Here is a 16,707-nt window from a genome sequence, read left to right as displayed (position 1 = left end):
CAGGCGGGCACAGGCACGGGGTGGGGGTGGGGGTGGGGCCAGGGCTGGCAGCACCCAGAGCAGACCTGCAGCTCAAACAATGGAAGGTTCATTAGCAGCGCGCCCCCTGGAGGAGAAGCCAAGACAGGCCTCTCGCGGTGCCCAGCCTACTCCCTGCACCTTTCAGACCCGGCCGCCTCCGGACAGAAAGCAGACGCTCAGAGAATGAGAAACAGCTCCACTCACCTCTGACAGCCACCGCCCCCGACCCCCAGCATCTCCACTCCACGCCAAACCTGATGCCTCCTCCTCACCCACAACTGACCGGCATCCCTGACGAACGCAGGAAGCCTGCTCAGACCATTGATTGCACCTGCTGGGGCCCTGCCTGGGGAGGGCCAAGTTGTAAACAAGCACCCCGGCTACGCTGGAGAATGGCCAAGGCAAAGGTGAGAAGATCCCAGGTGAGAAGCGTGGGGGGCCGCAGCCGGAGCCGACCCAGACCAGTGGAGCCCTTGGCCTCGTGTGGATCCTACAGGAACCTAGGGCAGCTGTGAAGGAGGACCAGGCGCCAGGAGAACTGCGGAAAGACAAGCAGATCTCCCGTGGGTCCCTCCTGCCTGGCCGCGCCGTGGCTGCAGCTTCCGGCCCCACTGGCAGGGCAGCAGACAGAATGGAGAGTGGGAAGGCGGGCTGAGGGCTGTGGAGCCTGCAGGCGCACAGGTGCCGGCTGTTAGCCCCTCGACGTTTGGGGCTCGCCAGGTGAATGGTCCAGGGACTGTTTTTTTAAGATTTATGTATTTATTTGAGCAGCAGAGTTAGAGAGAGAGAGGGAGGGAAGGAGAGGGAGAGAGACAGAGACAGAGAGACAGAGAGAGGTCTTTCATCTGCTGGTTCACTCCCCACATGGCCAGTGCTGCACCAATACAAAGCCAGGAGCCAGGAGCTTCTTCCAAGTCTCCCACATGGGTGCAGGGGCCCAAGGACTTGGGCCATCTTCTACTGCTTTTCCAGGCCATAGCAGAGAGCTGGATCAGAAGTGGAGCAGCTGGGACTCGAACCAGTGCCACAGGAGGAGGCTTAGCCCACTCTGTCACAGCCCTGCTCCCCCGACCACCCCGCTCCACACGCTGGGACTACTGAGTTAAGATTGCTTTTTGGCTTTTACCTCTTGGGCCGGCTGCTGTTAAAACCAAAGCCAACCCCAAACACCACAGCCCGGAGGACAAACCATGCTGGCCAGGTTGTGGAGAAGTTGGCAGTGGGGATGTAAACTGGTGCCACAGCCATGGAAAACAGTGGTGAGGCCTCCAAACACCAAAAATAGGACGTGTCGCTGATGCAGCGATTCCACGGCCGGGCGCACACGCAAAGCAGTGAAGGCAGGGACTCGCGTGGGCGCTCGTGCACCAAGGCTCCCAGGACGACTGGGCCAGCAGCCCCGAGGTGGGGGCAGCCAGGTGTCCATCAGGGGAGGACTGGCAGTGGCCAGTGTCGTGGCACAGTGGGTTAAGCGGCTTGCGATGCCAGCGTCCTGTATCGGAGTGTCCGTTCGGGTCCCGGCTGCTCCGCTTCTGGATGAGCTCCCTGCTGTGCACCTGCCCAGAGACTGCTCTGCACGGTCCAACCACAGCTCAGCAACCAGAGGACTCTGGGGACCTCCAGGTGAGTGAGAACTGATTGTTCAGACTGGTGGGTGGGAGGTGGGGCTGGGAGCAGCCGCGAGTGCAGTGAGGAGTCCCTCCCAAGGGCGTCAGGAACAGGGGACGGGCACGCGGGGGGAGGTTGGCTCGGGCACTGGCTACCCAGGCAGAACCCAGCAGCAGGCAGTTACGGACACCCAAGAGGCAGCCTCTCCGTGGCCCCTGGGACATCCCTGTTCCTGTCTGCGTCCTGTTGCTGTCACATGGACTCTGAGGCAGGACCCTGGGCATTTCTGGGCTCAGCAGGCACAGCTGGGACCACAAAGTTCTCCTTATGGAGAGCCACTTACAATTCCTACGCGGGCAATGCGCGGTGTCAGCTCCCAAAGGCCCAGTGGGCTGCCTTGTTCACAGCTCTGCTCCCTCACACAGTGATTGGCACGTAGCACTTGCTCAATAAAAAAAGCTGATGAGAACATTTCTTCTGGGGCCACAGTCACTGCAGGCCCGGGATTCCCTCGCCAGCCACGCAGCCCGCTGTGTCATCTCGAAGCTCTGTGATCATCCATGCACAGGCAGCCTTCTGCACCCATGAATTCTGTGCCCACGGATCCAATCGTAGGTTGAAACACTGGGGGGGGGGCTGCATTGTGGCACAGTGGGTTGAGCCTGCCTGCAGTGCCGGCCTCCCATACTGGTGCAGGTTCGAGCCCCGGCTGCTCCACTTCTGATCCAGCTCTCTGCTAATGCACCTGGGAAAGCAGCAGAAGATGGCCCAAGTCCTTGGGCCCCTGCACCCACGTGGGAGACCCGGAAGCAGCTTCAGGCTCCTGGCTTCAGCCTGGCCCAGCTCTGGGTAATGACCAGCGGATGGAAGATGTGTGTGTGTGTGTGTGTGTGTGTGTGTGCCCACCCTAACTCTTTCAAGTAAACAGTCTTTAAAAGGGAAAAGAAAAATACTCGGGAAAAGTACAGCAGCCAGGTTGAAGGTGTAGTCTTTCTTGTCTTCATTCTGTAAGACCCCAGTGTAACAGCTGGAAGCATCTGGCGATGATTTAAGTGCACAGGAGGACGTGTGGGGGCTCCACGCAGTGCTGCACCCCTTCGTGTCAGGGGCTGGAGCCCCTCTGGGTCCGGGTAGCAGTGGTCTCCTGGAACCTTAGAACCGCCCCCCCCCCCCCAGACAAAAAGGTGTGAGCGCACACCTGGCTGCATTTCAGCCAGCTCTCAGCTCCCCACCTCCCTCCCAGAGGTGCACAGCGTCGTCACGGAGCTGACGTGGGTGGAAACCAACAGCGCCCTCCAGGGCTAACGGGGCCACGGCTGGAGCTGAGGATACAGCCCCAACTGTAACTGCTGCAGGCGTTAAAAATCGTAAAGTATAGGGTCCTGGGGCTGGGCCCTGGCTTCAGGCATGGCTGCAACTAGGCGTCCAAAAACAATAGCCAGAGGACTCCCTCCATCTCGGGTGGCTTCCTGCCCAGGTAGAGATCCCTGGAAGAGATGTTGGCCAGAGGGAAGCAGCCGTGGGTGCTGGCGCTGGCGCTGAGAGGCCGCTGCAGACAGGCGGCAGAGAGGCGTGTGCACGCCGGCCCTCCCGGCATGCAAAGGAGGGGTGCACGCAGGGAGGGAAGCCCCACTGGGAGAGGTCCAGAGCCCTGCACCGCCCCTCTCTTGGGATGCAGCTGCTTTCTCAACAGCGCCCCCTGGCGCTTCAACAGGGAAGATCCGGGGGAGACGGCCGAGCCAGCTCCCACCCAGGCCCTACCGTGGGAAGGGGCTCCCAGGGGACCCCCCGGCAGGCAGCCTGCCTCCTTGGACCCACACAAGCCATGGCACAAGTGCTTCCTTCAAAAAATAGTTTATTCTGCTCATTTCCGGCAGCTCGTCCGGCCGCCGGCCCGGGGCAGCAGCTACTGAGGGCCCCGACCCAAAGGCATTTTACCTTCTGTTCCCGAGGGGTCATTCCTTGCCCCAGCTGTGAGGCCTCGGGTCGGACAAGGGGCAACTCCTCCTCCTCCTGCCCCCCAGGCCCGCCGCTGGCTGACGGCCAGATCCCCGCTCGGGCATCCCAGGCCCAGTGTGCTCAGAGCTCACACGCCGCCCACCCACGCCCGCCCCGTCTCAGGCAGGGAGGCTGAGGGACCACAGGGTCGCAGGTCCCCGTGCTGTGGGGCTGCTGGGGGCATCGCAAAGTCCTCTCTGAGCACACGGGTAGGGGCTCCCAGCCCAGTCCTTGGTCCCCCGCGGCATGGCCCCTCGGGGTTGGAGCCCGGCGTGGACATCAAGGCCACAGGGGAGGCAGAGCCGGCTCACACCGGCTCTCGGGCCGCCACGGGACACGCGCGCGGGGGGGCATTCCTGAGCAAGCCGGGCGCTGAGCCTGGTGGGGGCCCCGCCCCTGCACCCCAGCTCTGGCAGGAGGGTGCACACCCCGAGGTGCAGGGCCCCTGGAATCTTCAACACAGCCTGGACCCTGCGGGCGGGGCCGGCGGCTCCTGATGACACCCCCCCTCCCCCGGCGTGTTGCCTTAATTGACAGACGTTCGGGCACTCCATTTCCAGGGGTGGAGGCGGCGTCCACAGAGCACCTTGCCCGAGTGGCTCCTCTCCAGCCCTGTCTCTCTGCGCTGTTCCTGCAGAGACTCAAGGTGCTCACGTCGGGAACCGGTCTTGGGAGTACGGAAGTGAGAGAGCCCACGGACCTGACAGAAGACGAGCCGCTGGATCCCACATGCCAGGCGCTGGAAAGCGAGAGGGGCCGGCTGGAGACAGAAGCAGCCCACGTGCCCCCCACCGAGGGGACGCCGACCCCTGCTCGGAAGGAAGAGGGTCTTCTGGGTCCCCCGCTGAGAGGGGCGTAGGCTGGGGGCCAGCGGCGCCCGGGGGTGCCGGTCAGTTGGTTGATCTGGCTGCGAGCCCCGAGGTCCCATGAGGGCCTGTGGCTGGCGCGGTCTTCCTGCCTGTGGTCCCGGGAATGGCCGGGCGGGCAGCTCAGGTGGACGCCGGGCTCTCCAAGGTAGACAGCAGCTGGGCCACCTGGGCACGCTCGGCCGGGCTGATGTGCTGGCTCAGGTACACGATGCAGTCCATGGCCACCTCGGGGTTCTCCTGAACCAGGCTGCAGGGCGGGGACAGAAGGCGGGGTCACTCCTGCCTCTCAGCACAGTGGCAGAATACAGACCCTCATCCCCTTCTTGCTGCGGCCATCGGGGGCGGGGGAGAGGGGGCCTGGGTGGCACAGCCTGGCTCCGGGTGTGATGGGACGTGGACAGGTGCCACTCCCCAGCCTTGGTGGCCCCCCTTGCTGCCTGCCTTCCTGGGGGCCCCACAGCCCGTGGGTGCAGCCACTCAGCACTCAATTCCACTTTCCGTGCACCTGCACCCGCGCCAGCAAGGCTCGCCTCGCCCTCCTTACCGCCTACCGGCCCCGGCGCCCAGCGGCCAGCGGCGGAGCGTGGCCACTTACCCCCGGATGGTCTTGAGCACCGAGTCGCGCTTCAGGTACTTGATGTTCTCGCGGATGGTGGAGCGTGCGCCGTCCCCCACCTGCCAGTGCTGTTCCAGCCACCGGACCACCTCCTGGTTGTTGTCCCACAGGTAGGCCTGGGGGTGCAGAGGCTGCCTCAAGGCGGGAAGGGGCGGTGCTGGGCTCCCCACACCCCTCGGCCCCAGCCCTGGGCTCCCCAAGGGCCTCCTCACCCCGCCAGCTCGGGCCCCGCCCCTCAGTGCCGGCCCTCCGTGGCCCCGCCCCGCCCCTCCGCGGCCCCGCCCCCTCCGGCCCCGCCCCGAGCCCACCTTGACCGCGCCCTCGGTCTCCACGAACCAGCGGCGCAGCATGGACTGGATGTGCACGTGGCTGAGCTCGCTGCTGGCGCGCAGGATCTCCTGCCTGACCTGGTCCTCCAGCAGCAGGCGGCGCAGACGCCAGTACAGGAAGGCGCGCGCCGTCTTCCACTCCAGGACGTCCTGTGCGGACAAGGCGCGGCCTGAGCCCCCGGCATGGATGGGTGCGCCCGTGGGGGTCTCGCTGGGCATCCCCGGAACACATGGGAAGCCTCCGCCGCCCCCTCGGGAGGACACCTCCGCACAGGGGGGCGGAGGCTCCCGCGGGAGGCCGTCCCAGGGCGAGCGGACCCGGTGTCCCCGAAGCCACGCCCCCCGCCCGCGGTGCTCACCGACACCACGCCCTTCTCCAGCATCCGGCCGGGCGTGTCGTGCAGGTCGGCGAACTGCACCGCCACCTGGTGGTAGATGGGCAGCAGCAGCTCCTCGCGAGCCCGGAGCCGGCTCTCCAGGTCCTGGCGCTCCTTCTCCGAGAGCGGTGCCGACCCTGCGGCGGGGCGGACGCGTGAGACCGCGCTCTCCCTCGGCTGTCACTCGGCGACGCACACGCAGCGGGCAGCCCAAACCCGCCCGCGGCCGTCAGATCTCGGGTTCTGGGCTCCCGGCCCCGCCTGGCCCAGCCGCGGCCGTGGCAGGGGGGTGCAGCAGCAGATGGAACACCTCCCTGTCTCCTCCCCTCTCGGCCACTCTGCCTTCCAATCAAAAACCGAATATATTCGAGAGGCAGAGCTAGCAGAGTGAGCTGGCATCTGCGGCTTCCTTCCCCAGACGCCCCCAACAGCTGGGGGCAGGAAACTCAACCCAGGTGCCCCACGTGGGGCAGGAACCCAACGACTCCACCGCGGCCCCCCAGCTCCGCACGAACAGGAAGCTGGAATCAGGCGCCAGAGCTGGGGTCAGCCCCAGGCGCTCGGGTGACGGGCGCAGGCACCCTCACCCCTGGGCGGGCGACATGCCGGCTCCAGACACTGGATCTGCCTGAGACACCTCCCGCCAAGGCACGGGCGCTGTGGCGCAGCGGGTTAAGCCACCTGCCTGCACCACCGGCGGCACCCCGTAGGTATGGGTTCAAGTCCCCCCTGCTCCACTTCCAACCCAGCTTCCCTAATACATCGGGGAAAGTGCTTGGCCCCTGCAGGCCACATGGGAGACCCAGATGGGGCTCCTGGCTCCAGCTGTTGCAGCTATTAGGGAAGTGAACCAGTAGATGGAGATATTTCTCTCTCTCTCTTTCTCGCTGTCGCTCCCTCTCCAACTCTACCTTTTGAATAAAAAATACAAATCTTCAAAAAATAAAAGTTTACAAAAAGGAAACTCCTCCCCCTCCCAAAATTTACATAAACAATGTCACCCCCTCCCCAGACTGGGAAAACAGGAGACGCTACCTCTGAACTCACCCTCGGAGATCAGTGCCCCCCCCCCACGCCAGACCAGACTCGCTATGGAGAAGCTTGGGAGTGCGGGTCCAGCGTGAGCGTCCACGGGGAGAACCATCTGGACACGAGGAGCAAGCAAAGGTGTCCCCCAGACCAAAGTGGCGGGAAGCCTCGGGCCTCACTGCACATGCGCCCAGGTCCGGCCGTGCCAGCCGCAGAGCCAGCCATCACAGGCGCGGCCTCGCTGCTCTGAAAATCCAGGAGCCGAGCCCTGACCGCACACGGACCTTCCGCGCGTGGCCTCCATGCAGAACGCGGTCGGAACACAGGCGCACCTGCCTGGGTGCGGGAGCCGTGAACGGGATACACTTGACTGTGATTGTGCGCTCAACCAGGGTCCCGGCTCCAGGACCGCTGCGTGTACCCAGACTTCCCCATCCAAGGACACAATCTTGACCTTCAGGAGACTTCTGGCCCCAGGCATTTGTGAAAGGGGACATCTAACCTCTGTGTGTGCACACACACACACACACACGTATATACATACACCTCAAAGCGGCTGATTTGAAATGGGGTGATCGCCCAGTGATGGTGGCTGGGTTCGGGACGTCTTCATCTGTTGTTTTCTTTTACATGTATGTTATTCCCCACAACTAGCGCCGCGCCCTGGGGAGCTGCCCGGGCCCATGGGCGGCTTCTTACCCAGCTGCTCCACCAGCTTCCTGTAAACCGGGTCCATCCTCCTCATCGCCTTCGTCAGATCTTTCTTCCGGAATTTAATCTCCACCGTGCCTTCGGGCTCCAGCACCCCACCCCTGCAGAAAGAGAGGGGTGGGTGAGGCCACCCAGCCAGCGGGTGACAGCTGGTGGGTGCTGAGGGGGCTGGGACACCTTGGGGGCCGGGCTCAGCTGCTGCGCTCACGGGCCGTGACCCGGGACCCGGGCTCAGCTGCTGCGCTCACGGGCTGTGACCCGGGACCCGGGCTCAGCTGCTGCGCTCACGGGCCGTGACCTGGGACCCGGGCTCAGCTGCTGCGCTCACGGGCTGTGACCCGGGACCCGGGCTCAGCTGCTGCGCTCACGGGCTGTGACTTGGGATGCAGGCTCAGCTCCCGTGCTCACGGGCTGTGTGTCCCTGGGCAGGCTGCTGCCCCTCTCTGGGCCTCTGTGTGGGTATCTACAGAGGGAGGGGCTGAACCCACTTTTTCAAACAATGCTATCAGCGGCAGGGGTTCACGCCTTCCCCACTGCAGCCGAGTCTCCTCCTCCGACCTTGCCAGACCTTGCCCGTGTAGGCTCTCAGGCAGCTGGGACACCGTCTCTGGTCTCCTCTGAGCTCAGGAAGGCACAAGGGGGGCTCAGCTCCCTCCCATTCCCAGCCTCCTCGGCCTCTCCCCAACCTCTTCCTCCTCTGACGGCTCGGACCCTCTGAGAAAAGACGACAGGCAGCTCTGAGCTTCCTGGGGGCCAGGGTGAGAAAGGCTGATGACCCCCCTGGGTGCTGCTGAGTCCCTCGAGCCTTCCTGGAGGACAGACTTCGGCGGCCCCCCAGGCCTGGGCGCCAGGAGAGCAGGAAGGGCTTGGCGGGCTGCCACCCTCTCTCGATGCCTAACTTAGGGCCTGGCATGTGGTAGGCGCTCATCAGATCCTCGCTGACTGCATGGGGGATGAACAGAGGGGCGGCACGCCTGTGGCTCGGGCTGACTTTGCATCCGGCACAGCAGGCCACAGAGTTGCCCCCTCGGAGGCACCCACATGCTCTCCATCAGAGCTCCTGGGGCCAATCCTGTTACAGCAGGTCTCTATGAAGACTGATACTCACTCACGCCACTGTCCACTCAGTCATTTGTTCGGCCACTATTTGCTGACTGCCTCCCAAGACCCAGGCACTGTGCTGGGCTCTGGGTCATCAAACTGAATAAAACAGCTCCCACAGGAAATCACAGCTCTGGGAGAAACTCAGAGATACTGAGAGACAGGACTGAGCCAAAGGATTGAGCCAATTTCCCTTTTCACCCAGGCTGCCAGGAAGCTCGGGTGCGTTTGGCTTCCCTTTGTATTTCTTGGTTGCAAACTTCCCTGGGGAGAAGATGGGTCTGAGTTACGAAAACAGAGACAACAACTTGTGCACCACCTCCTGGCTCCAGCCACTAACAGCGGAAAAGACCCAACCACGCGCTGGCCTAGTTTGGGACTGGTCAAGCGGGAGGTCCTGGGGCCGTGAGAAACTCACTCCACGGTGCTCAGCCCTCGGCCCACGGGTGCAGGGCTCCGGGCGGGGAGTGAGCAGGCTGAGCCAGCCTGAGGGCCACACACGCACCTGCTGTCCTTGTCCGCATACATTTCTATGCACAGGGGGTTGATGGTGGAGTCCACGACCACCCAGGAGCCACCGCGGAGCTCGGCGTAGGGCGGGATATAGATGAGGACGGGCTGCTTGTACTGCCGGAGGCCGTCCACGATGTAGGCCCCGAACTTCAGCACCTGGTCGTACATGTCTGCAGGGCACAGAGCTGCTGGGGAGGTGGCCGTGGCCCCCGCGCCGCCCGCCAGGGAGGTGGCCGTGGGCCCCTGTGCCGCCCGCCCGCCCACCTGCCCACAGAGCCCTAGCCCCATCGTCCACAGGGTCCTGAGGAGCCAAGAGCTGGTCCAGGCCGACTGTGCCCTACGTGGTGGGGACACAGGCGCAGGGAGCGACTACCGGCCCTGAGGTCCAGCTCTGGTCGGGCGATCTTCTGTCCCTCCCCCCAACACGCCCATGGGCGGCTCTGCCCTGACCGCCCACCAGGCCACGCCCCCTCCACTGTCACACGTGGTGACCGCAGAGCAGCCCAGCACTGAACCCTGCTTTCGCTTTCTGTGGGTTCAGACGCCTACAGTCAGTGGTGGGTGGAAGAATATGAAATAGAAAATTCCAGAAGCAAGCAAGACAGGAGTTTCAAGTGGCACACCCCTCTCGGGGGGAGGGGCGTCATAAAGTCCCTGGGGTGTGAGCCTGCCTGGCCCGGGTACCCACACCGCACACACCATGCTGTATACAGCAGGCGCTCAGCAGCCCTCCTGGTTATGCGGTCCCGAGCCGCAGCTGCAGGCCCCCACTGGGGGGTCCTGGAACACGTCCCCGGGACGAGGGCCGTGACTGTCAGCCATCAACACAGCAGTGCTGGGGGGGCTCGGGTCAGCGCACCAGATCCTGCCCCCCCCTCCGGGGCTGGTTCTGCTCCCACCCCCCTTCACAAAGCAGGGAAACTGAGGCTCAGAGCAGCGCTGAGCCTGCCTCCCACGCCAGCCCCGAGAGCCACCATCTCGGCAAACGTGCTCCACACCTTAAACACCTGAGCACGGCCATGCGGTCCCTCCGGCCCCCAGCGGCCCCGAGGAGGGGACCGTGTCACCCGGCCGCTTCCCGTGCTGCCACGCACAGCGCAGCTCGGGGGAGTGACACCTTGCCTCCAGCCCCCAGCTCCTCATCTCTGGAACGGGCTGATGGGACCCCCCCCACCGTCTCCTGTCTCGGGGTTCCTGCCAGGTTGCAGCCCAGGCGACCCTGGGGCTCACACGGGACCCGGAGGCGTGGCCTCACCTTTCATGCCCCCCGAGAAACCCCTCCAGTTGGCAAAGAGCATCAGCGGCAGCCTCTCCCGGTTGAAGTCCTTGATGGCCTGGGCCGTCTTGTAGGCGGAGTCGGGGAACCACACCTGGCCCGCCTGCTGGACCACCTGTGGCAGAGAGGCCCGGATAAGGCGCCTGCAGGCCACGGGGCACCAGCGCCACCAGAGCGGCGCCCAGAGCTCGGGCAGGGCCGCGCCAGCCCAGCATCTGGGGCGGGGGCGGGGGGCGTCCTTGGGATCTTCATTACCCCCTGAGGATGTAGGGAGGCGGTGTGGGACACGATGCAGCCCCCAGAGGGAGGGCCCGAGACACAGGCGCCCTGCCCCCAGGGCCACCATCTGCGAGGTCTCAGAGCCAGGAAAGCGGCGCAGACTCCCCGCTGGGAGCCACCCCTCACCTTGGCCTCGGAATCCAGGTTGGCGGGGTCCGCGGGGATGGCCACCTCCACAGTCCGCGTCTCCACGGCGATCACGCCCACGGGGATGCCCCCCAGCCTGCAAGGCGAGCACGGTGAGCTGAGCACCAGGCAGCAGCACCCCGAGAGGACCCCGGGGTCGGTGGGGCCCACCCAGCCCCAGTGTGGGTGTTTTGGGGTGGCCTGGAGAGGGAAACCCCCTTTTTAATCCAGGGGTGGGCTTCATCAGACGGCCTAGAAGAAGTTCCAAAGCGGACAGTCACAAGCTGGGAGACCTATGCGTGCCCTCTAGGGGCAAGAGCTGCCAGCGGAGTGCCCAGGTTAGCGTGACCTTCTAGAACTTTCTGTGATAAAGGTCGTGTTCTCTGCGGGCACCATCCAACATGGCAGGCGTGAGCTGCTTATGGCCCCTGGGCCGTGGAAGTGGTGAGGAACCAAATAGGACATCGTCTGTCACCATAATTCACTGGAACTTCAGCCTGGATCACCACACGGGGCCAGCAGCCAGCACCCCAGCCAGCGCGAGCCCAGACACCAAGTCACTTTTTACAAATAGACAGCCTGGGGCGCCAAGTTTCTTTCTTTAAAAAATAGTTTAAAACTTCTTTGAAAGAGAGAGAGAGATCCCATCTGCTGGGTCAGTACCCTAACGCCCCAAACAGCCAGGGTTGGGGCCGAGCCAGGAGCCAGGACGTCCATCCGGGTCTCCCCTGTGAGGGGCAGGAACTCAGCACGTGAGCCAGCACCTGCTGCTTCACGGGTGCGTTAGCAGGAAGCTGGACTGGAAGTGGAACAGCTGGGACTCGAGCCAGCTCTCCCATATGGGATACAGGGTCCCAAGCAGTGGCTTAAACTGCTGTACCCTAACAGCCACCCCCAGGGGTTCTGGTTTTTTAAGTGTTTTAAACAGGGAGAAGCAACACTGTACCAGCCTAACACTCGCTGCCCAGAATCCCTGCCCACACGCACTGCCCAGGAGGAAGGGGACAGCAGTACCAGCAGCTACCACCTGTGGCGCACTTGGGACATTTTAAGCGCCACACATACAAGGGGACTTCAAAAAGTGTATGGGAAGCAAAATTCAAGGAGATATTAATTTTGGTGCAAAAGAAATTGAAAGCCAGCCTAACATGGGTCTTCAAAAAAGTTAATGGAAGTTGCACATTGTGAAAAAAGCAGCATGGATTTCAAGGTTTTTGAACTGATATAATCTTTTTTTTTTTCTTAGCTTATTTGAGAGGCAGAGGTGGAAAGAGAGAGACCGCGAGTTCCTAACTGCTGGTTCCCTGTCCGGGTGCCCACAATGGCCAGGGCTGGGCTGGGGCTGAAGCCAGGAGCTAGGAACACAACCCAGACCCCCGCCATGGGTAACGTGGGCCCAGCTAGCGAAGCCAGGGCCACCGACCCCCAGGTCAGCCTTGGCAGAAAGCCGGGGTTGGGGGAGCAGCTGGGACTCCAGCCATTGGGAGACATGGACATCTTAACCGCCAGGATCAGCGCCTGTCCCTAAACTTCCCTCCGACCTCACTCTCCCCCAAACTTTTAAAAGTGTGTTCTCCTTTCTCATCTTCACAGGAAGCCTCTGGGTCGATGACTATGAGCGGGGACGTGTGGCTCGGACACGGCGGCACCGGGAATCCGGGGGGCAGCCCACGAGGACACAGCTGGGGCTGTCTGCAAAGCCGAGGGCCACAGCCCTGCAGAGTGGGCAGCTCAGCTTCGAAAGCATCCCAGCATCTCGGCCTCCCACTGCAACAGTGCGCACCAGGGGCTCCCGCCCACGGCCCTCCTTGAAGGGGTTCCCAGAGTTGAGTGTCTGTGGTGGGCACCCAGGGCTGCCTTTTCACAGCCCTTGAGAGTAGCGGATGAACACCAGGGACAAGGGGCCCAGCCCCAGCAAGAGGCTGGCTGGATGGGATGCCTCTATCATGCACTGCTTTCCCAGATGCGTCGGCTGGGAGCTGGACTGGAAGTGGAGCAGCCGGGACTCGAACTGGCGCCCACATGGGGTGCTGGCATCCCAGGCGGCAGCTGCACTACTGCTGCGCCACGGCACTGGCCCCAGCCGACATGCCTTCCAGGGCACGAATCGAGATGTCATGAAAAGGTTCACCATCCCCAAACTGGCTGCTTGTTCCAAAAAGCCCTGGGGCTGTGTGGAAAAGGCCCCTGGTGGCCCCAGCCCAGCACTGGGGTCCCGAGGCCTGGAGAAGCCAGGCCGGTGCCCTGGTCCCTCCCGCGGCGTTACCTGGCTCGTCCCGTCACCACGGTCTGGGCCCAGGGTGCCATGATTTCCTTGAAGCTGCCCTGGTCGAAGAAGCCGCTCTGCCAGGCCCCCTTGACAGCTGTGGGCAGCAAAACAGAAGGCCGGGTTGATGAGGACGCCTGGGGTCCGCGGGACCCGCCCGGCCGTGGACAGGCAGCCCAGCTGCCGCCTCAGCCCCCACCCCACCCCAGGGCCCTGGAAAGCCACAGACCCCAACCTCGCGCCAAAGAAAAAAAACAAACCCAAACCCAAACCAGGGCTGCCCAAAATGCACCAAGGCAGGGGCTCGGTGCAGACGGAACAGCCGACAGCCACCCACCGCCCGCCAGCACTGCAAACGCCCCAGCGCTGCCCGCACTCCGCTTCCCTCGCCTGGGGACAGACAGGAGCCTGCCAGGAGGTGGGACTTCAGGGAGGGGAGGGGTGGGAAAGGGAGAAGTGGAGGTTGGGGGGGGGGGTTGGGGAGAGGGGAGGGGAGGCAGAGGGGAGGAGCCTTCTTTTTTTTTTTTTTTTTTTTTTGACAGGCAGACTTAGTGGGAGAGAGAAAGGTCTTCCTTTGCCGTTGGTTCACCCTCCAATGGCCGCAACCGGCACGCTGCAGCCGGCGCACCGCGCTGATCCGATGGCAGGAGCCAGGTACTTATCCTGGTCTCCCATGGGGTGCAGGGCCCAAGCACTTGGGCCATCCTCCACTGCACTCCCTGGCCACAGCAGAGAGCTGGCCTGGAAGAGGGACAACCGGGACAGAATCCGGTGCCCCGACTGGGACTAGAACCCGGTGTGCCGGCGCCGCAAGGCGGAGGATTAGCCTCGTGAGCCGCGGTGCCGGCGTCTTTTTTTTTTTTTTTTTGACAGGCAGACTTAGTGGGAGAGACAGAGAGAAAGGTCTTCCTTCTGTTGGTTCACCCCCCAAATGGCGCCTACGGCTGGCGCGCTGAGCCGATCTGAAGCCAGGAGCCAGGTGCTTCTCCTGGTCTCCCATGCGGGTGCAGGGCCCAAGCACTTGGGCCATCCTCCACTGCACTCCCGGGCCACAGCAGAGAGCTGGACTGGAAGAGGAGCAACCAGGACAGAACCGGCACCCCTGCTGGGTCTAGAACCCGGGGTGCCGGCACTGCAGGTAGAGGATTAGCCTAGTGAGCTGTGGCGCCGGCCAAGCCTTCTCTTTAAAACACTGACGTCTCAGCTCAGGATTTCCCACCTAGGAGACCACGCGGCAGCGCAGAGAGGGAGGCCATGACGCCGCCTGCACCTCGCCTCCAACTGTCAGCTCCAGAACCCAGAGCTGCTCCCGCTCCTTCCTGGCAGTGAGAAATCGGGGTAAAATCTCCTCCCCCTGCCCTGGCTCCCGGGTGTGCCCCTCCCTCTGTCCCAGGCCGTGGAATGGAACACGAGACCCAGGTTCCAGGCAGAGCACTCCGGGACTTACTCGGGTGAGGCCTCCCCGCGAGCATCCACCGGGGGTCGTAGGGCGCTCTGGATGGGAAGAACTCAACTTCTCTGTCAATGGGGTCGCTGGGTGTGACGATGGGGACCGGGCTGCGATTATCCTAGAAGAGAGAGTCAGGCTCCAACTGTGTGCCCGGAGCCTGTCATCTGGTGTGTGTGTGTATATGTGTGTGTGTGTGTGTGTGTGTGTGTTCTACTCTGGCTACGACTATGCCTGGGTGGGCAGCAATAGCCCCTCACTATGGCTTCTGGAGCCACTGTTCTGGTTGGAGAGCGAGTCAGGCATCGCCCCTGCCACGGGTGACCTGAGGCCCCATCTACAGATTCCTGAGGGCACCCCAGAGCTCGGAGGGAACAGATGGCCCTGGGGCATGAAAGAGGCAGGAAAGGGTCCCTGCTGCGGCACAGGTGCTGTTATCACCCCATTTCACAGGTCAGGAGACTGAGGCTTAAAACGAGACCGTCCCAGGGTCCCACTAACATGAAGCAGCCAGCAATCAAGTCAAGTCCAGCCAGCCTGGAAAGCCCGAGGGTTCTCTACTGTCCAGCGTTGTCACTTTTCTTGACAGACAGGGAGACAGACAGACAGAGAGAGGGGCTCCCGTCCCCAAATGCTGGCAACAACCAGGCTGGGCCAGAGCCAGAGCCAGGAATCAAACCCAGGAATTCAGATGTGGGCCACAGGCAACGTGACCACCGGGCTGTCACCGCTCCCTTTACCCCTTTCTAAAGAGTCAGCAGACACACCCTGGGCGCGGCAGGAGTGCCACCCAGACGGCACGGGACAGCAGGTGCAGGGCGGGGCGCCAGGCAGGGAAGGAGGAGGGGCTAGAGAATGGAGCTCCAGCCGCCCCCACAGTGCCCCCCGCTCCCCACCACCCAGGAGGTGACAGGGGCACAGCACAGGAGCTTGATGACATAGGCCCCCCCGATACACACACACACACACACACACACATATACACACATGCACAGATACACATACACACACATGCACACACACACACACAGCCGGCTCCGGCTGCAGGGCCGCGCCGCACCTTTGGCACGTAGGACAGCCACTCCAGGATGGTGTACACCCCCTCGAAGTCGTCCGGCACGGTGATGTGCGAGACGCCGTTGTAGTGCATGATCTGCACCCCGCCCAGCTGGTTGTTGGACGTGTAGACCTCTCTCCCCAGCACCTGCGTGGACGCGACGCGGTTAGCAACACCCTGCGCGGCCCAGGGTCTCCGTGGAGCGGCTCGTCTGCGATCCTGGCTGCGACTTGGGAATCACCCGACTCCTTTCAAAACCCTGCTGCCCGGGCTGTACCCGCGCGATGACAACAGCACCCTTGGGCTTGGAGAGGGCGCCACTTTGTGTCCTGTTGATTTCCAGGGAATTCCAATCCGCAGCCCCACTCCATCGCCAGTGGCTGCCGCCCACGGCTAGGCCATCTCAGCTGCAAAACCCTGCCCGGCGCTCCTGGGTCTGAGGTCTGGGGTGGGGCCGGGCACTGCTGAGGCTGGCGGTACCAGAGCCAGGCTTGGGGACCCTTGGTGGGAGCCGAGACGCCGGTGCCACAGACAGCCGCTCTACCTGCTACGCCACAGCACTGGCCCCTCAGTCAATTTTTTTATGGGGCAGGGGACTGGCACAATGGTTAAGACGCCACACGGAACACCCACAGCCTGCATCAGAGAGCCTGGGTTCCCGGCCCGGCTCCACTTCCAATTCCAGTTTCTGTGGGTGCTCAGCCCAGGGGCAGCCGCTGACGGCTTGAGTACTTGGGTTCCTGCCACCCACATGGGCGACCTGGACTGAATTCTGGGCTCCTGGCTGTGGTCGGCATTTGGCGGAGTGAACAGGCAGATGGACGATCTCTCTCTCTCTCTCTCTCTCTCTGCCTTGCATATGAACAAAAAGAAACTTTCCAAAATACTAACTTTTAAAAACATAATACAGGGAGCGGGGCTCACCGCAAGAGTCTGACATTCACTTTACTTAGGCTCCCAAGGGCCCGGTCTGCAGCAGTTACACAGCAGCTCTCCCAGCAGCAGCAATGTAACTGCTTTCCCACGGAGAGGAGAGTGGGAACTTGAAATGACCCTCACCGGGCTGGTGCTGGGGCCTAGCAGG

The 16,707-nt window shown here is 63.1% G+C and overlaps 1 protein-coding gene across 7 annotated transcripts in view; it reads right to left on the bottom strand.

The window, feature by feature from the left end:
• Positions 1-3,467: 3,467 nt before the first annotated feature.
• The window catches only part of ACACB (acetyl-CoA carboxylase beta), a 130,506-nt gene continuing 117,266 nt past the window's right edge, over positions 3,468-16,707 (bottom strand). For 6 of the 7 annotated variants that reach the window (XM_051835875.2, XM_051835873.2, XM_051835876.2 and 3 more), the window contains 11 exons: positions 15,627-15,770; positions 14,567-14,687; positions 13,120-13,216; positions 10,854-10,950; positions 10,428-10,563; positions 9,165-9,342; positions 7,547-7,659; positions 5,801-5,955; positions 5,421-5,591; positions 5,092-5,228; positions 3,468-4,743 (listed from right to left, as the gene is read on the bottom strand). In XM_051835875.2, coding sequence (XP_051691835.2) covers positions 4,617-4,743; positions 5,092-5,228; positions 5,421-5,591; positions 5,801-5,955; positions 7,547-7,659; positions 9,165-9,342; positions 10,428-10,563; positions 10,854-10,950; positions 13,120-13,216; positions 14,567-14,687; positions 15,627-15,770 — 1,476 coding nt within the window. In that variant the 3' untranslated portion in view covers positions 3,468-4,616. The remainder of the gene's footprint in view (positions 4,744-5,091; positions 5,229-5,420; positions 5,592-5,800; positions 5,956-7,546; positions 7,660-9,164; positions 9,343-10,427; positions 10,564-10,853; positions 10,951-13,119; positions 13,217-14,566; positions 14,688-15,626; positions 15,771-16,707) is intronic. The other variant, XM_051835877.2, reaches the window with a different exon arrangement.

This window comes from Oryctolagus cuniculus, chromosome 21 (assembly GCF_964237555.1).
Source record: "Oryctolagus cuniculus chromosome 21, mOryCun1.1, whole genome shotgun sequence".
NCBI classification, from domain to species: Eukaryota; Metazoa; Chordata; class Mammalia; order Lagomorpha; family Leporidae; genus Oryctolagus; species Oryctolagus cuniculus.
This window is presented reverse-complemented; position numbering and strand designations above follow the sequence as displayed.